The sequence below is a fragment of the Arachis stenosperma genome, chromosome 5 (assembly GCF_014773155.1).
Source record: "Arachis stenosperma cultivar V10309 chromosome 5, arast.V10309.gnm1.PFL2, whole genome shotgun sequence".
Classification (NCBI taxonomy): domain Eukaryota; kingdom Viridiplantae; phylum Streptophyta; class Magnoliopsida; order Fabales; family Fabaceae; genus Arachis; species Arachis stenosperma.
The window spans coordinates 111837854-111861963 of record NC_080381.1 but is presented as its reverse complement, the minus strand read 5'-3'; the positions used below and the strand labels follow the sequence as shown (position 1 = coordinate 111861963).

The window sequence follows — 24110 nt, the reverse complement described above, 5'->3', positions numbered from 1 at the left end:
CAATTTCTTTTATACTTTCTTATGAAAACATTATTATTTGATCATAATAAAATAATAGCTATCTTTGAGGAAAAAAAAAACATACATTAATATTTTAAACATTATAACCATCATTTTTACTTGAAAATATCTTTCACATGATTAATTATCTAACAAGAAAAATGTGTTCATACTTGATATAAAAACACATCCAAGACCAAAACACAATAGAAAAAGGTCCCTTTTTACCAACTAAGAAATCAATAATACAAAAAGGAGCAAAATATATTAACCAGGTGCATTGAAATCTCAATCCACCAGAGCTTAAAAGCAAAGAGAGGGGTTTTCAATCTTCATGATTAGTGAAGCTGCTGCTTCTTCTTCTTAACTAAAAATGACACCATAACCAACACTATAACCAAAGTGCGTGCATGTGGGATTGTGGGGCCCAATTAAGTCTAACCCTCCAAACTTTAAATACTCTCAATCTCACTCACCTCTTCACCCATCAAACTCTTTATCAGAATTAAACACTTCAACTATTTTAACCTTTTTCTTAGTTCATGCATTTTCACAAACACATGGTGCTCGCACCCTAGCTTGCAACTAAACAACGATCTACTCTTCATCCTTCGAAACAAAACCGAAACTTTTTTCACCATGGCCTTCGATTCGTGGCTCGGTAGGGTAAAAACCGCGCTTTCCAACGGGAAGAATCCCAAGTCAAAACGCGTTGCCGTTTTGTCATTCGAGGTCGCCGGCGTCATGTCGAGGCTCCTTCACCTCTATCAGTCGCTCTCCGACGCCGCCGTCGTTCGCCTTCGAAACGATGCCGTTTCTCTTGAGGGTGCATTGAAGCTCGTTTCCAACGACGAGTCGTTCCTCCTCAGACTCGCCCGAGCCGAACTCGCTGAGTCAGTTCGAGTCGCGGCCGGCTCGGTGTCCCGACTCAGCTGCATGTGCCACGACCCTTTTCTCCGATCGTTCCACCGAGTCTTCACCGAGTTCGCTAACTCGGGCTACGACCCGCACGCGTGGACACTCACCAATCCGAAGGAAATCGAAGCCAAACACAAGAAATTGGAGCGTTACGTGTCACTCACGTCAACGCTTCACAGAGAAATGGAAGAGCTTTCCGTTCTAGAAAGTGCGTTGAGAAAAGCACTTAACCATAGTAGTAACAACAATAATGGTGAACCTGAACCTTGTTCAGTTAATAGTAAGGATCATCAGAAACTCTGTGATCTTCAGCAAAAGATTTTCTGGCAGAAGCAAGAGGTTAAGGAGTTAAAGGAGAAATCTTTGTGGAATAAAGGTTTCGATGGCGTTGTTTTGTTGCTTGTTAGGTTTCTTTTCACTGTGTTAGCAAGGATTAAGGTTGTGTTTGGAATTGGGCATTGTGTTCCTTATTTGTCTCGTAGTTTATCAGCTTCAGCCACTGTTTTTCCCTCTGATCAAAATCCCAATAGTGAAAATTATGCTATTCATGTTTCTAGACCGTTCAAAAGTTTGAAGCTTGATGGGAATGGTGATTTGGGGTGTGGTGGTTTTTTTGAGTCTAATTGTAAGTTATTGAAGCCAATGAATGGTACGTTAGGTGCTTCAGCTTTGGCATTTCATTATGCCAATTTGATCATAGTTATGGAGAAGATGATAAAGTCACCACAATTGGTTGGTGTTGAAGCAAGGGATGATTTGTATGCAATGTTGCCAAGTAGCATAAGATCATCACTGAGGTCAAGATTGAAAGGTGTTGGATTCTCTGCTTGTGATCCTGTTCTTGCTGGAGAGTGGAGAGAAGCATTGGGGAGGATTCTTGGTTGGATTTCACCATTGGCACATAACATGATTAGGTGGCAGAGTGAGAGGAGCTTTGAGCAGATGAACCTGATGGTTCCAAAGACCAATAGTAATGTGTTGTTGTTGCAGACTTTGTTCTTTGCAGACAAAGAGAAGACAGAAGCTGCCATAACTGAGCTGCTTGTTGGTTTGAACTATATTTGGAGGTTTGAGAGAGAAATGACTGCTAAGGCTTTCTTTGAAGGGTGCAACAACAGTTTCAATGGCTTGTTAAATGTTAACCATTCAGAAACCCACTTAAGGACTTAACTAAGTAGATCATCATGGGTTTCTAAACTTTTGTATGACAGTCATGAGTAATGCAAGATATAGACATTTGACAAAAATTTTAAGCTGACTATATTTAACATAATTCTCCTCTTTTATCTGAGATTGGGGTTCGGATATGCGAAACTTTGTAACAAAGTTTAACAGCTGAGTTATCTGTTATTAATGCTAAGTAGCTAGAAAATAATTAAAATTCTCTTTCTGAAATACTGAATAATAGTTTTATTAGATGTAAGGAAATAGCACCACTTGTCTACCTATCCAAAAGTAAGGTTTATGTTATATCATTATCAGAAGATATTAGGAGTCCATAGGATTTTATTTTTCCTTTGCTTTATCTCCTTCAGTTTTTCCCTTCTTATTTCTCCCATTCTAATTTGTTTCTACCAATTTTGTGTTGGTCAGGAACATAGATGTATGTCTGTGACATGAATTTTTAGTAAAATTCCCTTAATCATGTGGAATTATTCCTACAAAAGTTCCCTTATAATTTTATCATCATCTACTGTTGATATGCATAGTTTAATCCTGTTGGTTTCTGTCGCTGCATCAATAGTTTTAGATTCAGTTTTCTACAGTTCATGTGATGAGTAATAAATTACTAATTATATTATTTATTATGACCAACCCTACCATACTGATGGCACTAATTTCACCATTCAGATTGGAGTGGACCCTACTAATTTCTACATTTCACATTCTCACTACCCTATAAGTTCATATAGGAAACTTCTTTAGTTCTTTTATTTCAGCTAATCAATAATTTGCAAATTGATAGAATAAAGTCAGATAATTGGGGTAAACATCCTCATTTGCATAAATGTTTAATTTGATTAAGTTATTCAAAACTCAAAAGCATTATTTTTAGCAAGGACAAAATTCAAAAACTCTTCTCTTCCAACTTGTTGGTTTCTTTCCTTTGTTATTTTTCTGTTATACTAGGTATTGATGGTCTTTTTTCTTCTTTTGATGGATCTTCCTTTTACTAGCAGACACAACAGCTCACAGTTCTGCGAATAATAAGTGGTCCTATGTTCAATTTTCCAGTAAATGCCACCACCTTTTCCAATTTGTGTAACTGTAGCACCCTACACAACATCATTGGCCAAGCAACTTTTTTTTTTTTTTTAATTTCTTTATTAAATAGCAGGTTGTGAAGGAATAGATAAAATTATATTATTACCTCTAACCCTTTTTATTCTATTTCTTTTCTTTCATTTATATTCTTACTCTATTTCTGTTTGTTCAGACTTGAGTAGTTCATCAAAATAAAGTTGGGAAAAAAAGAGAAAAAGAATGCAAGATGTATTGAGATCTTTAATTTTATTTTAGTGCTACTCACATGAAGATAATAGTTAAGAAGTTGACACGTATTATGTTAAATAATTTAATCAAATATATCAAATCATTCGACAATTTTCAGGTATTATTTTCACATGAAAACATCTTTACATGAGTAGTCATATTTTGTTTTAGTTAGAAACACAGGATTTACTATCAGCAATAGGTATTAATCTCTTCACTGAGAGAGCATTTTAAAACGATAAACAACTAGTTATAAAGTATTGATAGGGATTGAATCTCCAATTACATTATTAAAGTAAGAAATTAGCTACCATGACACAGAACTCATGCATATATATCTTGAGATCTATGAGTAGTAGTTCTCAATGCACTTGACCGTTGTTGCCGCCATGTGGTGATGGAAACTTGGTTCAAGTGGCCCAAAAGGGCAATTGGCACTCCCCATAGTTCTTCTACAGCATTATAGAGTCCAAGTTGAAAAGGCCCTTTTTATCTCCATGGATCAAATGCCATTATATAGTTTAGCAAAATCAACAATAATTTTAAATTTTTTTACTTTGACCTTGACTTTCTATCTAGTATGGCCATGTGCTGGTAACATGGATGGAGAGCATTCAAAATTTTGATATCACTTTATGAAGACATAAAGTTTATAGACCTATAGACTATTTTAGGATTGGCTTTGAAATTTAATTTTTTTTTGCATTGACTGTATAAAAACATTTACATTGATAAAGCAATAAGAATATTATCTTCAAACATCAAAGACATCCTTTTTTCACTAGCCTTTGAGTATTAATTAATGATATCTTTTGACCCAAAGATATTTAAAAGATAAAAACAAAATAAAATCTCTCCAAATACAGGAATATCTCATTAAGCAAAATTATTCAATATCATTCCACAGAGAAAACATGTGATAGTCTAAAATAAACCCTGCATTTATAATTTTATATAACAGTGGTCAAGAACAACTCGTGCTTCTTTCATAGAATGTCCCTTTCCTTTGTACATGTCCAAGTCTGGCTTCCATAACTAGAACAACTGAACAAGTGGTGCTTCTTAGATCGATTCTATTAGATTTGAACATCATGATAATATGTCAATGTCATTGTCAATTTGTCATTCAAGTAGCCCACCAAAACCTACAATGAATGAGAAAAACGGGTTCCCCAATGATAAATTAACTCCCCAATTTTTCTTTTTCTTTCAATTATTTCTATCATATAAAGTTTGATTAAGAATAAGTTAAAGAAAAGAAAGAGATGAATGAATGAATAAATTAATTGATTAATCTTGTACTACCCCAAAAAGGCAGTGTCCTTTAGACCTTCCTTGGATGTACCAAACCAAAAATCTAATTTTATCCTAGGGAATACTGAAGAACCACAAGATTATAAAATCTGCAACTGAATTGATTCAAATTGCATTTTTTCTTGATTGCATAAAAGTGAATATCATACCAACTTTTATTATTTTTAGCCTCAATTTTGTGCAGAAAATCACAAGAAAGCAAACTTTGTTGGATCCTGCACCTTTGCATGAGTGGAACTGGCCTAGCAGGTTGGTTGAGGCAAAGTTGATGGAGTACATTCCAAGGTCAAAACTGGACTGCACTCTGCACTCCAACAAATTCTCATCTTCGATCTGCCTACAGAATTTAAATCCACCTCTTTCAATTTAGATCTCTCTTGCAAACTTTTTCGGGGTTACTCCGTCGAGGTTGCGCATTCTAATCAAAATCCTGGATTCCAGAAGATAGCTAAACTTGACAACCAGGGGTGTATATGTACCTTTTACAAAATTCCCAAAAGCAGCAACCTCTGGTAAAACCAAATTTGTCAGGAAAATAAGTGAACTTCAACTAGAGGATTTACAAACTTCAACAACTCTCCTAATCCGTTCAATAACTAGAGGAATCTCTTCCAAAGACATAGTAGTAAAACAAATACGAAACCATCCGGGTTCTATGCAATGGCAGGCTGATCCGGGAGTAATATTGATCTTAGCAATACTCATAAACTTCTCCCATAGCTCAAGTTCTCCTTTCTCACTGTAAGGTTTGATTAATCCACTCATATCAGCCCAACAGAACATACCACCGCTGCTCTTGGCACACTTAATTCCTATTTTACTTAAAGCATCCACAAATTCATGGTGTACTTGGCGCATTCTGTTCCGGTTGGTTTCAAAGTAATCCTGAATAAATTTTTTATCCGAAAGCATTGATGTAACTAGCCTCTGAGTTGGAGCAGATATAGAAGAAAATCTACATAACTTCCTAGCAGTAGCCAAGACATTCTTGTTGAATGAATATATAACCCCAACTCTAAAGCCAGCTAGTGCAAGGTCCTTGGACAGCCCATATATTATATGAATTCGTCTGTTGTCTATATATTCTGAATCCGACTCAAGAATTTCAGCTACGCTGACAAATTTCTCACTTCCATACGTGGAGCCTGCAAATACTTCATCAACAATGAGATGAATATTTTTATCTTCGGCAAAGTCTATGAGATTGTAAAGCATGTCCTGTGTCAGCATATTGCCAACAGGATTCGAAGGGTTGGAAACAAGAATTCCGCGAACCTTGACTCCTCGTTTTCTTGCTTGACTATATGCCTGTTCAAGAGCTGTCATACTTAGATTAAAATTGTCAGCGCTGCGACAGTGAACAGGTATTAGATCTACCCCGGGACGCCATTTAACATCTCTGTCAAAACCTGGATAGTATGGTGTAGGGACAAGGAATGCATTCCCATGGTCTGCCAAGCAGAAGGATAGTATCTCAATTGCAGGAGTTGCACCAGCTGTTAACACCATATTAGATGTGTCAAAATGCACCGATCCTCCCATTACTTGATGCATAAAATCCGACAAGGCCTACAGAACCAAGCCAAACAATGAACATAAGAACAATATGCCCATAACTGAAATGACTGAACACCAAGCACAATACCATAACTGGAACCGAAAGTGACAAACACAGAACAGCATGCCCCAAAGGGTATTAATTTCCAAAACTGTCAATTACTCTGTGTTTTACAATGTTAATTACATGCAATGACTTACAGAGTAGATACAATATTCAGAAGACATGCAAATGCCACCATCCGCATTCAAAATTCCCTAAAACATAAATTGCATAATCCAATCCTAAAAGAAGGAAAATTCTTACCAGTTTGAGTTCGTCAACTCCATCAAATGCCTGATACGTTGCAATCCCATTAATACTCAAACCATCGTCACCACCACTGCCCCACTTCCGCATCCAATCCCCAATCAAATCCAAACTCAACTGAAACCAAAAAAAAAAAAAAAAATCAGCAACAAAACGACAATTATTAATTTCTCTTTTACTATTTTAAAAAAAAAAAGAACGAAAGAAAAAAGAACATCGTAGAATCCGAAAAATAATAATTAGAGAGAGAGTGACGAACCGTGTTATCGGACAAACCAAGCTGGATGATTCCATCGGGGTTGGTGAGCTTGTGATAGGGATCACGTGAGGCTCTGTTGAGGCCAACGTAGTAAGCTGAATCGTCGTCGGAGATGGTAGTGGCGAGCCTGGAGAGGCGCACGCCGGTGAGGGATCCCCTGGACGAGAGGTTGGAGCGCGACGGCGTGCGCGGCAGCTCCGGAAACGAGGAAGAAGGCGAAGGAGGGTTGGAGGAGGGGTGTTTGTCGTTGGAACGACGTCGTTTCTTGAGGTACAGCTGGAAGAAGTAGAACAGCGCACACGGGATTAACGACCCTAACAAGATTCCACCGCGACCTTGAACCACGCCTTGCAGCGGAACGATTAGCTTCATCCCTGTCGAAGATGAAGAAGGCGAAGAGGTTTTGGATTTGGATTCGGGTTCTCGGGTTCGGGTCATGGGAAGACCCGAGTGAATTGAATGAATGTATGAAATGAATGGAAGGAAGATTAGATGAGAACTCAGAAGAAGAGAAGAGAACAGAATATCCACTCAACTGTGCCCAACCTTGCTACTCTTTTTTGTCTTTTGCTTTGTTTTCATAAAAAACAACACAGTTTACTTAATTAATTCACTTAAATATGTAAATTAGGTAAAATTTGAAGGAAAAAAAACAAAAATATTATATATATAGATTAAAATTAATTATTATATATTTGTATATTTATATATATATATATTTACTTAATTTATTTTAATATATATTTTATATTAATAATTAATTTTGACAATTAATTTTCTGAATTTGTCATTTTATATATATGGAATCTAAGCAATGACCATGTACCAAATTAGATGACGTCATATATGAGAGAATTTGATTAATATAAGTCAGTTTTTATACTGTAGATTTTTCCAGCATTTTCTATTTTGGGGGCTTATTAGTATATTGTTATCTCGTTGGCTTCAACCGGATCCAGTCCTCGGAAACATGAACACACGTGATGATTTAATGTTTTCGTTTCTTTATTTTGGATTGTTGACTTCTTTATTGGTGATATTTCATAGCTTTTTAGTTTTCTTGTTATATAATTATATTAGAGTTGTTGCACAAATACTAATATCACTTTATAGTAGTAATAATATCATATTTCCTTTTGTTCTTAACATTACAGAGCATAGCTGCATAGTAGTTCAAATTAGAATTATTTTTTGTTAAAAGTGAAAGTAATAAAGTATATTAACAATGATTTTTCAATCTAAGTGACAGTTCAGTATGATCATAAATGAATGAGAACATAACATATTGGCGATTTTCACATGTGCTTTCATCCAAGCCAGCACAACCCCACCAGTGTTGAAAAACCAGACCATGCCCCACAGAGCTTTTCATCAGCCAAATGGAAATTCAGATTTGTTTCAAGGTATTTGTTATGATTGTAAGTGATAATTTTTTATAAAGAAAAAAATAAAAAAATAAAATTTTAAAAAAATTCTAATTGCATACATTGAAAACTTTTCTTTTCACAGAAAATATTTACCTTTAGCTCACTTGCAAAATTTCATGTGATTGATGTTGACAATGGTTTCTCACCAATTCTCCAATGGAAGTGAACTAAGACTGCTAATTATTATGCAAGTTCACCTTCCTCTAATTCAGGAAATAGTCCACAGCTACCAATTAAATCTGTATAATTTGCAGTATTCTTGGCAAATTTATCCAAACCAAGCAGGTCATCAGGATTCATTTGAGCCATAAGAGCATCATAGAAATCCATCAAGTCTTGATCACTGTCAAATGCTATGTCTTTAGAGAGTTTTGCTTCCTTGTTTTCCGGATGTGAATGTTTAGTCAAAGTTTCTTCTTCAAGTATAGGCTTATCTGATGATTCATTTGATGCTTTTTCATATGCAGTGTTGTTGTTCTGATATTCTACCACCTCCTCCCTAAAAGGCACATCTTCTTGACTTTGATTACTTTCATTGTTGTGATTGACATTCTTATTAACTTCAAAATTGGATACTTGATATGGTGAGAAAACATAAACAATAGGATATTCCAAAATAATTATATCTGCAAACTGTTGTCCAATTGGTGCTTTCATATCCAACTCCTTCAAGGGTGACTTAGGACCCTGTAATAAATGAACTAGTTGTAAGGTTGAATCAAATTCATTGGATTCTAATATAATACTTTAAATATATCTAATCAATTTAACATAACCCCCAAAGACAATATTTGGTCCTGAGCATAAAGGGTATTTTATTCGTGTATATAACTTAGAGATAAGGTCTCGGTAGCATGCTTTAAGTATAAGGCAAAATCATGATGTAACCAGTAAAAGTGACACTAAGCAATCTTAGTAAAGAAATCAACCTTTGGCCGGATAAAAAGCTTGAGAGAATCCAGCTGTTGCTCACAAAATTGCCTTAGCTGATGGTTCCATGGACCAGGTTTGAGGTGTTTCTCTAAAATGGAGCAGAAGCTTGCATTTTCATTGACTCTAGAAAAACATAACATAAAAATGCTATCAAGAAACAAAGTTGTGTATTTTCAGAGCATTCATTATTACAATGAAAAAATTGTCTTACTCGTGATCATGTAGAATAATATTGGTTGAGTGAAAACGCCATTCAATTGTCCAATATATATACTTCTTCCTGATAGCGTTGTACATATTTATTAGTAACTTGCTTAGAAACAAAATAGTATCATATATCAGACACTAGGTATGTAGAAATAAACCCTTACATGATTTGATGATTATAAAATGAATATACCTTTTGTCATATTGAGATTGGTTATTCTGTCTTCTTGACATTCCACTGGGGAGAAAAAGAAGTTTCGTTCTTCTGCTCCAAGCAGCACTTTGTAGGCTTCTAAGGTGATGAGGCAACTTAAACTTTTTATGCAAACCCAATTGAGTTCTCATTCTATGAGCAGATTCAACCACCCTCTTCACCTCCTCCAGCATATTATAATCTATATAACAAATATAAATATAATTAATTAAACTAAAGAACTATGGTATAGGATTCAATAAAGGGTGAAGGAAGCAGTACCAGATAATAGGATATTGTCATCAAAGTGAGAAAGAGGAACAAAGTGAGTGATGTTCCTCTTGCCATTACAACCAGTGCGAGCTTTGTGAAGTTTAACACAAGGAAGACTGCATGAGTGAAAGGAGCATCCAGGGCACTTGTATTTTGATGGCTTAGATTTGCATTCTTCACATGACAATGCATTTAGTTTTTTTGGTACATCGTTTTCAACTTCTTGTTCTTCTTCCTTCGTTGGCAAAGAATCAAACATGTCGTGTTCATGCAACAATTAAATGCGTTGTGGGTGCAGCTGCCACAGGGAAAAGAAAAAATTGGTTCTAGAAATTATAGCAAATTTTGGTGGATGAGACTAACGAGATAAAGTATTTAAGTTTTCTTGTGCATGCAATAATAAATTGCGTTTAGGGTTCCGCAGTCACAATAGAAAAGATTGAAAAATTGCTTGTAGAACAGTAGAAGTTATAGGAATTTTGGTGTATGAGAGCACAATAACGATTGGAATTGTAGTAGAAACTAGAAAGCATAGCCCAGGCCCAACTATAGTTTGGATCGGTTTAATTGGACGTTTTACTCTTATCCAAACAAATTGGAATATTATGACCACACACAAATTGGAATATTAATCTTTATTTTTTATTAAAAAATAATAAATTTAATTTTAATGCGCTATTAGTATAAAATAATTTCACAGGCATATTCAATTATGTAACGTTATATTAGTAAAAATAATTACTTTTTACAATGACTATATGAATAATCATTCAAAATAGTACATGTAATTAAACAATTGTATAAAATATTTTATATTATTAGTATACATAGGTATTAAAATTAAACTAAAAAATAATTTCCCATTCCATTTCGATAATAGGTATCTCTTTCTTGTTTTAGGTTTATTGAAAAATGACAAATTCTGAGCAAAGGGGGAGGGAGGATTGGAGATTGGGTTTCGGTTTGAGTAAACAGCATATCTTTACGCGGGCAAATAGTCAAATACATAGAAAAATATACGTAGTATAGTTGTGAGTCATGTTAACCCAAATTAATATAAAATTATTGATTCTCTAGCTCTATTGTAATAATAATGTAATTTTAAAAAAAAATTATTATTTATATTCATGAAAGTTGTAAATACTGACAAACATACTCATAAAAAAAAATTATTTTATAATTATAGAAAATAATTTTCGTATGCTAAAAATATTCTGACGTTGATTATGTACTTAGTTCATTAATATCCAAACCTACATAGTAACAAAACTCCTCAAAACTTATCTATATGTGTATTCTATTATTTTTTTATTAAGAAATGGAACAAATAACTTTTTGCCCCCGTCTGTGTCCTAACAAAGCTTAGTTGTGGTTGTTACTACCATCCCAAATCGAAAAAGACGATCGAAATACCTCTATTCTGTGACAAATAGTTCTCCCATTTAATCAAATCGATTATACATAGTAGAGCATCGTTGAAAACATCTCACCATCACTATCTGTAACCTACAATCGTTGCTCCACGAAAAATAAAGGTACGCCACTTCCAATTTTTGCAAGTTAAACTGATTCTGCTCCTTTCTCGGATGTTCTGATTAGTTTTTATGGACTTGAAAAATGTTAGAAAATTGGGTTAGGATTAGGATTTCTGTTGCTATGTTGTTATCTGTAATTACATGAAATGATAGCTTAGATTATATTGTCTTGCTTATAGGGATGACTGTTGTGATAAAGATGGATGACCACGGTGGATTTCATTCTCAAGATTGAATGAATCTATTTACAATACAAAAAGTAATAAATAAAGGTTGAAAGTAGCATCACTTTACATGTATAAATACCAAGCATCGTCAGATACTTTTTACACACACAAGCTATAAGCATACAACAATAATTCTCTCTCTTTCTTTGAGCAGTATCTCTCTCTCTTATAATATATATATTTCTCTCACTTTTATATAATTATATACATATTACTTCATATAATATTAGTAAATACATATATGATTTATTATTGAACTAATTATATTAATATTAGAGTCTTCTATTTATAAATCTTTATCTTATATTTAGTATATCTTTTATTTATTTTATAACACGTTATCAGCACGAGACTCTGATCAAATTTATAGGAAGACTCAGGTAACAAATTTTCATTATGTCGAAACTCTCTCATCTTGAATTCAATGCTCTTGATATATCTGGAAACAATTATTTATCATAGATATTAGATGCTGAAATTCATCTTGATTCAATGGATCTTGGAGATACCATTAAGGCTGAAAATAATGCATCCCAGAAGGATAAAGCCAAAGCCATGATTTTTCTTCGTCGTCATCTTGACGAAGGATTGAAAAATGAATATCTCACATTAAAAGATCCTGCAGATCTTTGGAAAGACCTTGAAGAAAGGTATAATCATAAAAAAAAGGTAATACTTCCTCAAGCCCGATATGAATGGATGCACTTGCGTTTACAAGATTTTAAATCTATAAATAAATATGATTCTGCAATGTTTCGAATCACCTCACGAATGAAAGTATGTGGAAAAAAGATAACTGATCATGATATGTTGGAGAAAACTTTCTCAACCTTCCATGCCTCGAATGTGCTCCTGCAGCAGCAGTATCGAGAAAAAGGATTTAAAAAATATTCTGAGTTAATTTCTTGCCTTCTTGTTACTGAACGCAACAATGAGCTGCTCTTAAAAAATCATGAAGCGCGCCCAGCTGGTGCCGCCCCATTTCCTGAAGTAAATGCGGCAAATCATTACCCCAGAAGAGGTAAATGGCAAGGTTTTAATAACAAGAAAATTTTTGGAAGGAAAAGGAATTATATTCAAAAGAGAAGATCTCACCAGAAGTGGGATAAAGAAAGAAATATCGGGCAGAATAAATCAACAGAGGATAAGTGTTTCCGTTGTGGTGGAAAGGGCCATTGGTCACGTACCTGTCCTACCCCAAGGCACCTAGTCGATCTTTACCAGGCATCTTTGAAAAAGGACGACAAGGGAAAAGAGTCGAATTTCGTTTCAAATGATGCTGAAAATTTCACCACTCATTATGATGTATCTGATTTCTTTGAGGATCCTGAAGGAAATATTGGTCATTTGATCAATGATGGAATAGTTTAATGTGTGAGATTGTTAAGCATTCATGTAAATAAATAATGTAAAGAACTTATTGTTAAGTTTTATTTTCTATGTATTTAAGTTTCAAATATGATGTATATAAATAATGAAATATTAATGTTTATGAATTTTGAAATCATTAAATATGTCAAGTTTTAAAATAAAATTTTAGTATATGACATTATTTTTATGTACAGTATTTTTTAGAAAAATAATTCCGATCAAGTATTCAATTTAACTGTGCATACTACTCATTTTATTATTATTTGTCTTTGAAGAGAATGGCAAGGATATGTAATGAAGATGTATGCCTTGCGGATAGTGCAAGTTCGCACACTATTCTCAAAAGTGATATATATTTTACCCATCTTGTGTCAAAAGAAGAATGTGTTAATACTATAATTGGCTCAGGCAATGTGATTGAAGGCTCCGGAAGAGCTATAATTTTGTTTCCTGGAGGAACAAAATTCATAATAAATAATGTACTATTGTCTACCAAGTCTCGAAGAAACTTGTTGAGCTTTAAAGATATTCGCCGAAATGGATATCATATTGAGACTATGAATGAGAGAAGTCATGAGTACTTATGTATCACAACTCATGATTCAAATAAGAAAGTTATATTTAAAAAATTACCTCACTTTCATCTGGATTGTATTATACCAAGATTAGTGCAATTGAATCACATGCCACTGTAAACCAAAAATTTACTAGCCCAAATGAATTCATAACTTGGCACGACCGATTGGATCATCCGAAAACAACCATGATGAGGAGAATTATTGAAAACTCTCATGGACATTCACTAAAGGACCAGAAGATTCTTAAAACTAGTGAATTTTGTTGTGCTGCATGTTCTCAGGGAAAGTTAATTTTAAGGCCATCACCAGTAAAGGTTGGATTTGAGTCCCCTGAATTCCTAGAAAGGATTCAAGGTGATATATGTGGACTCATTCATCCACCATGTGGATCTTTTAGATATTTTATGGTCCTAATAGACGCATCTTCGAGATGGTCACATGTGTGCTTATTATCTTCTCGCAACCTGGCGTTTGCGAGATTAATGGCTCAAATTATTCGATTAAAAGCACAATTTCCAGAAAATCCAATCAAAGCAATTCGTCTTGATAATGCTGGTGAATTTACTTCCCAAGCATTTGACGCATATTGTATGGCTAATGGAATAAGTGTTAAACATCCAGTAGTTTATGTTCACACACAAAATGGGTTAGCAGAATCACTTATTAAACGCCTCCAATTGATTGCTAGACCCTTACTTATGAGAACAAATCTCCCAACTTCGGTTTGGGAGCATGCTATTTTACATGCCGCAGCACTTATTCGTTTGAGGCCAACGAGTTACCATCAGTTCTCTCCTATGCAATTAGCTTTTGGCCAGCAGTCAAATGTTTCCCATTCAAGAATATTTGGGTGTGCGATATATGTTCCCATTGCACCACCTAATCGCACCAAAATGGGACCCCAAAGAAAATTAGGAATATATGTTGGATATGATTCTCCCTCTATAGTGAGACATCTTGAGATACAAACTGGAGATGTATTTAAAGTCCGGTTTGCGGATTGTCATTTTGATGAATCAAAATTTTCAACATTAGGAGGAGAGAATAAGCTTCCTGAAAAGGAACTTAATTGGAATGCATCATCATTGATGCATTTAGATCCTCGATCAGGGCAATGTGAACTAGAAGTTCAAAAGATTATACATTTGCAAAGAATAGCAAATGAATTGCCTGATGCATTTTCCGATACAAAGAGGATAACCAAATCTTATATACCAGTGAAAAATGCCCCAATTCGAATTGATGTCCGAGTTGGACAAATTGCCACCGAAGCAAATACACGCCAGAAGCGTGGCATGCCTGTCGGTTCCAAAGACAAAAATCCTCGAAAGAGAAAAGAGGTAAATACAATTCCTGTTGAAAAAGACATAGTAGAGACACCTGAAGTTGTCCAAAATTCTGATATAGTTTTAACGCCAGAAGACGTTCAGGTACCTGAAAATTGTGAAAATGACGAGATCTCGATAAATCATGTCTTTACAGGAGAGAAATGGGACCGAAATAAGCCAGTTGTCAATGAAATATTTGCATATAATGTGGCATTAAATATCATGCATGAAAGTAAGGATCTTGAGCCAAGATCAGTCGAAGAATGTCGACAAAGGGATGATTGGCCAAAATGGAAAGAAGTCATGAAGGCTGAGTTAGACTCACTTGCAAAACGTGAAGTCTTTGGACCTATAGTCCGTACACCAGAAGATGTAAAACCTGTTGGATACCGATGGGTATTTGTGAGAAAACGAAATGAGAAAAATGAAGTTGTGCGCTATAAAGCCCGACTTGTGGCACAAGGTTTTTCACAAAGGCCCGATATAGATTATGAAGAAACGTATTCCCCTATAGTGGATGCGATAACATTACGTTATTTGGTCAGTTTATATGCATATTATAAACTGTATATGCATTTGATGGATGTGGTAACAGCCTACTTATACGGCTCATTAGATCGGGATATCTATATGAAAGTCCCTGAAGGACTAAAGATATCTAAACCATCCAATGAATATTCGCAAGGGTTATACTCAGTCAAATTGCAAAGATCTTTATATGGTCTAAAGCAATCTGGACGAATGTGGTATAATCGTCTTACTGCATATCTGGCCAAAAATGGTTTCAAGAATGATGATATATGCCCGTGTGTTTTCATAAAGAAAACTGCATCTGGATTCATTATAATTGCTGTGTACGTTGATGATTTAAAAATCATTGGAACTCCTGAAGAGATTCTAATAATTATAAAAACTCTAAAAAAAGAGTTTGAGATGAAAGATCTTGGAAAGACTAAATTTTGTCTCGGCCTGCAGATCAAGCATACAAAAAATGGTATCTTTATTCATCAAACAACATACACAGAAAAGATCTTGAAGAGATTTTATATGGATAAGTCACATCCTTTGAGTACCCCAATGATCGTGAGATCGTTGGATGTGAAGAAGGATCAATTCCGTCCTAAAGAAGAAAATAAAGATATCCTTGGTCCAGAAGTACCATATCTTAGTGCCATTGGAGCGCTAATCTATCTTGCTAATAATACACGACCCGATATATCATTTGCTATGAACTTACTAGCAAGGTATAGTTCCTCTCCAACCAGAAGACATTGGAGTGGAATCAAGCAAATCTTTCGATATCTTCATGGAACGGTTTATATGGGATTGTTTTATCCCTATGGATCCAAGTCATAACTAGTTGGCTATGCAGATGCTGGCTACTTGTCTGATCCACATAAAGGGAGATCTCAAACAGGATATCTGTTCACATATGATGGTACAGCTATATCATGGAGGTCAACAAAATAGACGATTGCTGCAACATCCTCTAATCATGCTGAAATACTAGCGATTCATGAAGCAAGTCGCGAGTGTTTTTGGCTCAGGAGTTTGATCCAATATATTCTGTCATATTGTGGACTAATTGATCATAAGATAGCTCCAACTGTCCTGTTTGAAGACAATACTGCATGTATTGCACAACTTAAAGGCGGATACATCAAAGGTGATAGAACAAAGCATATTTCTTCCAAATTCTTCTTCACTCATGATCTTCAAAATCAAGGGACAATTGATGTCCAACAGATCCGCTCAAGTGACAATCTGGCAGATTTATTCACAAAGTCACTCCCAAAATCCTCCTTTGAAAGATTGGTACATGAGATCGGGATGCGCCGATTTCGAGACATTAAATGATGTTGACAAGAGGGAGAGACTGTACTCTTTTTTCTTTAGTCAGGTTTTTTTTTCATTGAGTTTTTTTGACAAGGTTTTTAATGAGGCAGTCCCCATCACAAAGGATATTGTACTCTTTTTCGTTCACTAAAGTTTTTTCCCACTGGATTTTTCTTTAGTAAGGTTTTAACGAGGCAATAATCCTAAATGGTCATCCAAGGGGGAGTGTTGTGATAAAGATGGATGACCACGGTGGATTTCATTCTCAAGATTGAATGAATCTATTTACAATACAAAAAACAATAAATAAAGGTTGAAAGTAGCATCACTTTACATGTATAAATACCAAGCATCGTCAGATGCTTTTTACACACACAAGCTATAAGCATACAACAATAATTCTCTCTCTTTCTTTGAGCAATATCTCTCTCTTATAATATATATATTTCTCTCACTTTTATATAATTATATACACATTACTTCATATAATATTAGTAAATACATATATGAATTATTATTGAGCTAATTATATTAATATTAGAGTCTTCTATTTATACATCTTTATTTTGTATTTAGTATATCTTTCATTTATTTTATAACAATGACCACCATTAGTATAATTCTATCTATTAATTATAGAAGAAGATTTGAGAGAGGTTCATTTGGGAAGCTTGTATATATTGGTGGAAAAGTAATAGAGATTGAGAGAGTTAATGTGGATATCTTCAATGGATTTTTCATAAGTAATTTACTAAAAGACAATGGTATACGTCCATACTGATTTTTATTAGCTAGAACTTGCTAAAGAACTTGATAATGGGATAAAATTATTAAGGGCTGATATGGATAAGCTGTGAAGAATGATAACAAAATTGAGTTATATATAAAGCATCCTGTAAATGATCTTGTTATGATTGAAGAGAATATTACTCCAACAAAGATAAAATTGAAGAATTGTGGCAAAAGGATTCCAATCTCCAAAGAAAACTCCAAGAAAAAAACTTATAGTTGTTGAGGATGATGATGCTAAAATAGTGGATTATATACAAGCTTATTGTTTACAGCCTGGTTACAATAAGAAAAGTTGTAAGAAGAGAAAAGAAGCAATGGCTGAAGGGAGTGGTGCGCCTCAAGAGCATGCTTCTATAGGGGATGAAGATGCCGACCAATTGGCCAAAATATATTGGGAGAAAATCTTAGAAACTACAGATGTTGAAGCAGCAACTACTACTGGTAAGAGAAGTGGTTCAGCAATTCCACAGGATGTAGTTATAACTGTCAGTTCATTTGTTGCATATTTTATTTGCCATTTACCATTGAATTTGGTTCCATACCTAATATTTTGCTTCTTGTTTCAACTATAATAACCTCAAGCAAATTTTCAACCAAACCCTGCATCAAATCCTCAACCACAACCTTCATCGAACCCTGCACTAAACAAAAAGCTTGTTAAAAAAATGTTAAGAGACTTCTTCTAAATGTTCCGTCATCTATCAGACCTCTATCTATAAACTTTTTCACAAATAACTCAGAAACTGCATCTATGGTTACACTCCAAATATACAAGGTGTTAGTGTTGGGATCACCACACGTTTTATGCCGTTTATGTCTATACCTAGTGTAACATCAACTGTTAGAAGTAGATGATCAATTGTCAGAGATAGAGGCAGATTGGTAATTTCTGAAAAAATATATGCAGCTAAGTTATCTTTCTCTGGTAAATTAGTAGTACTGTATCAAACGGGAGCAATAACTCAACTCCAATACCATAAATGTTTAGTTGATGAAAATTATGTTGCCAATATACATTAGTTCAATCTTGTTTTGGAATGCATTAAACTTTTGTGTTTGTTTTGTTGGTATTTTTATGTAATAAAAAGAGATAGTAAATTCTTTTATTTTATTTTGGTGTTATAGTCACTGACGGATCCAAAAATTTTAGGTCGTGGGGGCAAATATATAGCACATAAAAATAACAAAAAAATTGTATAAACATATCAAAACATATAAAAATAAATAATATGAAAATATTAAATAATTTTTTATTTATTAATTATCAATATTGATATATTAATAACTAATAACATAGTTATTAATTTAATTTTTTATAAATTAACTAAATAATAATAATAATAATAATAATAATAATAATAATAATAATAATAATAATAATAATAATAATAATAATAAATTTGAGTAAAAAAATTCAAGGATATAAATTTTAATTAAATAAATTCTTAATTTATAATGCTATAGTTAGTAATGTTTTATTTTTATTAAATTGATCTAATGAATATTTTTATTTTATACTTTTAGATAAAAATTAGAGTTTAATTTTGATGTACTAACGACATAAAATATTTTATATGGTTGTTTAATTACGTATGTTTTTTTAGATGATCATTTATACGGTTAATGTAAAAAATAGTTTTTTTATTACATGACATTACGTAATTGGATACACGTGTAAATTTATTTTATACTAATAATATATCAAAATTTAATTATAAAAATTATATATATAGAGAGAGAGAGAAAGAGTTAGCTAATTTGTATTCTCAGGAACATATTTAGAGTATAATAATAAAAAGTTTTTAAATTTTTAATATAATTAATATATTGAAAATTAAAAAATCAATAATTTTTTTGTCAAACAATTTTTTATGGTATTTTTAAAATTGGCTTTTATGGCATAGGTTAACAAAATTCTTAAAATATTTAAACACAAAATTTAATAGGTAATTTTTTTAATGTGGGGGCAAGTATAATTTTTTTTTGGGGGCATATATATTTATACATATACTTTGGTATACTTTTTCAAAATGTTAGTGGGGCACTTGCCCCCACAACTTATATAGTGCATCCGTCCCTGGTTATAGTGTATTTGTTATGAAGTACGAACACTTCGCTGAGTTGCCGTGTTTGCGTGTCGGACACATTTCGGACACGACACTCACTGATACTCGTCCGACACGCGCGTCTGCTGTGTCCAACTGTGTCTTAATAAGAAATAAAAAATTCTTCTCCGAACACGTCTGTACACACTTAAATACCATCACGTATCAGCATGTCCAGTCTTATTCTTAACATATATTTTAAAAATAAATTTAGATATAGTATATATTATCATTTATTAAAACAAAAAAAATATTTTAAATACTGGATATAATTAAAATAAGACATTAAAAATAATTAAAAATTTAATTCATATTTTAATATCAATAAAATATCAAAATATCATTACGATTTATCTAAAAAATACTTTATATTTTATATGTATGTGTGTCCCTTTGTCATGTAAGATTTTAAAATTCGCGTGTCGGCGTGTCCTATATCGTGTCGTATTCCGTGTCCGTGTGTCATAGTGTATTTAAGACAGATATTAAAATTTTGTATTTTTTTATGAATCCACAATGTATCAGATGCTGTAACATAAAAATTAGTGCTATGGATCGGAATTAGAGTATGTATTTCAATTATGTATGATATGATTTACTTTATGAGACATGCCTATTTAGACCTAAATCTCAATTTTTATAAGACCTTTTTTGTCGGATAAGGCAATTATTCATGGTCAATTATGCCAGATGTTAAAACATTTATGGGTACTTATATCAAATAAAATATAAGTCACACTATCGAAAACGGTATTGATTAAAACTTCTTGTCATATTAAGAATAGGAAATAATAATAAACAACAAGGATCTCCAAACACACCAATCCTATATTTTGATCACTAAATATAAGTTACAAGCTAAATAAAATACAATTTCTAAAGTCATGGTTGCTGCTTGTCCTCATTTCACCCTTAAGTTTTTCATCTTCTTTTGCCATCTTGGAGAAGGCTTTATGATTCTTCCCTCCAACTATAATGATTGTCAATCCATCTTCATGTCTCGCAAAAGAATGCTCTATATTCTTTTTAACTAACGATCTTGCCAGACCCTCCGAACTTTCTTCGATCTCATCCACCCACACAAAGTATTTGAAGTCTCTTATTTAAAAAATCAAAATACTCACTCAACTGTCAATTAGAATTAAAAAAAATAAATATAACCTTCACAAAAAAAAATCGCATAGCCATTACCTTTCAGGGAGTAAGACATCAGATGAACTATCTATTTGAGTTTGTTATTATGTGTCAGATTCCATCAACGGAACCTTTAAACCATAGAAGCGAGCATCTCCCGTCAAGCTTCTTTTCCTTTTTCTTCTTCAAACTCAAAGTATTGTTGCAACTTGCATTACTTGTAGCAGAATTAAATATATGCAAAGACATCTCTAGGAATTAGAGTAATTTTCTTTGTCAATGTTCGTATTTGAAGAACAAAGAAATATGAAATGGTTTTTATTTCTGGGATAGAATAAAAATCGAAAAAGAAAGGCATGTTAGGGTTTCAATTTTTATATTACGTGACTCTGAAATGGTCACATGTCTTCGTTACTATACATGTAGATAGATTTAGAGGAGTTTTGTTGTCATGTAGGTTTGGATACTAACAGACTCAGTGCGTAACCAGATGTCAGGATACTTCTGACATACGAAAGTCATCTTCTATAATTATAAGATGAGTTTTTTTTATAGATACATTTGTTAGTGTTTATATCTTTCATAAATATAAATAATAATTTATTCAAATAATAAAATAAAATTTAAAAAAAAATTTGCCTTTAAAATAATTAAAAAATTGCTGGTTCAAGCTAAATCTAACAAGAAATATTCCAATTCAAAAAAAATGTTAATCTATTGAATTGGAGAGTTTTATACTTCTATATATCTTTCTTAAATATCGCATTATTTGTTTTTGACAAACTTGTTTTACTATTATATTACAACTTAAATTCAAATTGTAGGTAGTTTTTTTTTTACAACTATTATGAATTATCATTTATCAATGAATTATACTCTAATTATTATGTAATTTAAAAACCTATAAAAGAAAAACCACACACTCATACACAAGAATGGCTTATTGGATATAGAAAATTTTAGAAATTGATTTTATATATGCATCACATTGAATTTATACCCCAAGGTGAAACTTGTAACATCAAGTTCTTTAAACGAATAAGATATATATAGTTGGATCTAGGTTGTTTTCAATAAGATTTGAGATGGAGTCAAATGACCCATCATTTTTGAAATCTCAGGAGCGTATGTGCTTTGATTTTTATATAGGTTTGGAGAAAAAGACAAAGTTGTCCTCATTTTCATGTGCATGAAGTTGTGACAGGCGAGGACAAATCCGGAAAAGCGTGCACATAAACCTAGGAAGCCATAGACATGGTTCCGCAGTGTATGGAACAAAACCTAATTTTCCACGTAGAGACGAAAATGTTTGGTTACAAGTTTTGCATGCAAACCCCTTAGGAAATGACCTTATTTGTCTTCTACTCTTTTTTTTGTTTTTTGCTTTATGAGTATAACTATGAATTTAAATTTCAAACATATGCAAAAAGAAGGAATAATGTGGGGATACTCATAAATGAATGTGACAAATGCTACTTCCATTTTTTTCTATATAGACCAAAACCAAATCCACGAGTAATAAGGGCAAGTAAATTTTGTAATTTGTAGTTATCAATTAATTATTATTAATATTTTTAATAATATGACATCTAATAGTATGAAATTATTTACTGTTAATTAAGTGTTAGATCAAATTTTAATAAAAGCGTTGACCTTAAATTTTTTCAAACCAAAATAGTAGATGGAGAAAATGATGGGACATATATCCATGCAAATAAAAACTTTGCAACATCTACACATTATTTATCACGCCCACATATTTCCTTTGTTGATGGTGCTTTAATTTTCTCTTTAAGTACTTATCCAAACAAATTATTAAAGATATCATACATTTTCAGATCTTTACTATTTTCAATTTTCTTATTATGCAATAATATAATATATATATATATATATATATATATATATATATATAAAATCTATTAACCTAAAGATGCCATAATAATAATAATAATAATAATAATAATAATAATAATAATAATAATAATAATAATAATAATAATAATAATAATTAGTAAATAAATGAAAAACAAGGACAGGTATATCAAGCACACATGATCATCGATCGTCATATTCCATACGCATCCAGTTAATCAATAATAATATAAAAAAAATTAAATATTCTAATAATTTTATCTATTAATTTTAATACTATATATATTTTATAATTAAAATGATTAGAACGTCGATGTTTAAGAAATATTTGAAATTATTTGAATAATATATATGAACCACATGTTATATATATACATGCATGTATGCAGTGAATAGTAGCAATCCTTTCAGAATAAAGTCAATGAGATTGAGCATATCTATGTAGAAGAGTTTCAACTTCTAAAGGTATATTAATCAAACACAAATCTGCAGGTTAGGTAGATGACAACTGAATATATTACAGTTAAATATTACATTATTAATGAGGTTCAGTAAGAAATGTTCTTTCGACTTTTGTCTACAGAAATAAGCCAGCAAGAAATTAAAATAAAAAAATGCAACATATGTATGTTAAATAAAACACAATCTATCAATTTTCCTCTTGTAAAATTATTCTTACTCCACTTATTAAATTATGAAATTTAACGACGATTCTTATATGGTATATTTAACTTTTAAAATAATTGCAAAATAAAAATAAATAAAATGTATAAATTGGTTTGTCAAATTTAATACTACATTAAATAATATGATATATTTAATAAACTAATAAGAGTAAATATAATAAGTTCAATTTATCTAAAACTATAACGTGTCTAATTATTATTTTATTTTTAAAATTTATGCTTTATTAATTACAACTTGGTTCTGATAATTATCAACTAATATTGTCTAATCCAATTAAAGTCATAGTAGTGAATTATTACTAGGTGTTAATAACAAATATAACAAAAATTAATTTTGATACACTCACATAATCACATTAAATCATTTTACCCAATCATCACATTACATTCGTTTTTAGATAATTATTTATATAATACTTTTAAAAAATTACTTTTTTGTATAATAATACATAATATATATATATATATATATATATATATATATATATATATATATATAATATTAGTCAAGATGATAGTTATTTTAGTATTTTCATCTGTAATCGTATTTAATAAGATTTTAATATATGAAAAAAAATACTTAAGATAAAAATTGACATCGTCTTTTTTTTAAATAAAAAGTCAGTTAATTTTATAAAAATTGATAATTAATAATTATTAATTAACAGTATAATCAAATACATTGAATTATTTAATAATTTTTAATTATCAATTTTACGTGTACTTAATTTTTTAATTTTTTTAAGGATTTAGTAGATG

General features: G+C 32.1%; 3 protein-coding genes across 5 annotated transcripts; 1 reads left to right on the top strand and 2 right to left on the bottom strand.

Moving 5' to 3' along the window:
• Positions 1 to 340: 340 nt before the first annotated feature.
• Positions 341 to 2353, top strand: LOC130979413 (protein PSK SIMULATOR 3). The gene has a single exon (XM_057902853.1). It carries the CDS (start codon positions 640 to 642, stop codon positions 2086 to 2088), a length of 1449 nt encoding a protein of 482 aa, XP_057758836.1. The 5' UTR covers positions 341 to 639; the 3' UTR covers positions 2089 to 2353.
• Positions 2354 to 4184: 1831 nt separating this feature from the next.
• Positions 4185 to 7414, bottom strand: LOC130982684 (1-aminocyclopropane-1-carboxylate synthase 6). 3 transcript variants are annotated; one of them, XR_009087190.1, is made up of 4 exons: positions 6852 to 7414; positions 6590 to 6709; positions 4875 to 6294; positions 4185 to 4556 (listed from the first exon to the last, which is right to left on the bottom strand). XR_009087190.1 is itself a non-coding variant. In XM_057906732.1 (3 exons), exons 1-3 carry the CDS (start codon positions 7287 to 7289, stop codon positions 5272 to 5274), a joined length of 1581 nt encoding a protein of 526 aa, XP_057762715.1. In that variant the 5' UTR covers positions 7290 to 7414; the 3' UTR covers positions 4185 to 5271. The 3 variants fall into 3 exon arrangements, 1 of the variants encoding a protein (XP_057762715.1); XR_009087189.1 differs by having other exon boundaries at positions 4186 to 4556; positions 4947 to 6294; XM_057906732.1 differs by having other exon boundaries at positions 4185 to 6294.
• An 829-nt stretch (positions 7415 to 8243) lies between these two features.
• LOC130982893 (uncharacterized) lies at positions 8244 to 10293 on the bottom strand. Its single transcript, XM_057907029.1, has 5 exons — positions 9894 to 10293; positions 9612 to 9813; positions 9423 to 9491; positions 9208 to 9334; positions 8244 to 8965 (listed from the first exon to the last, which is right to left on the bottom strand). The coding sequence occupies exons 1-5, from the start codon at positions 10141 to 10143 to the stop codon at positions 8462 to 8464; spliced, it is 1152 nt and encodes a 383-aa protein (XP_057763012.1). The 5' UTR covers positions 10144 to 10293; the 3' UTR covers positions 8244 to 8461.
• Between the last annotated feature and the right edge of the window lie 13817 nt (positions 10294 to 24110).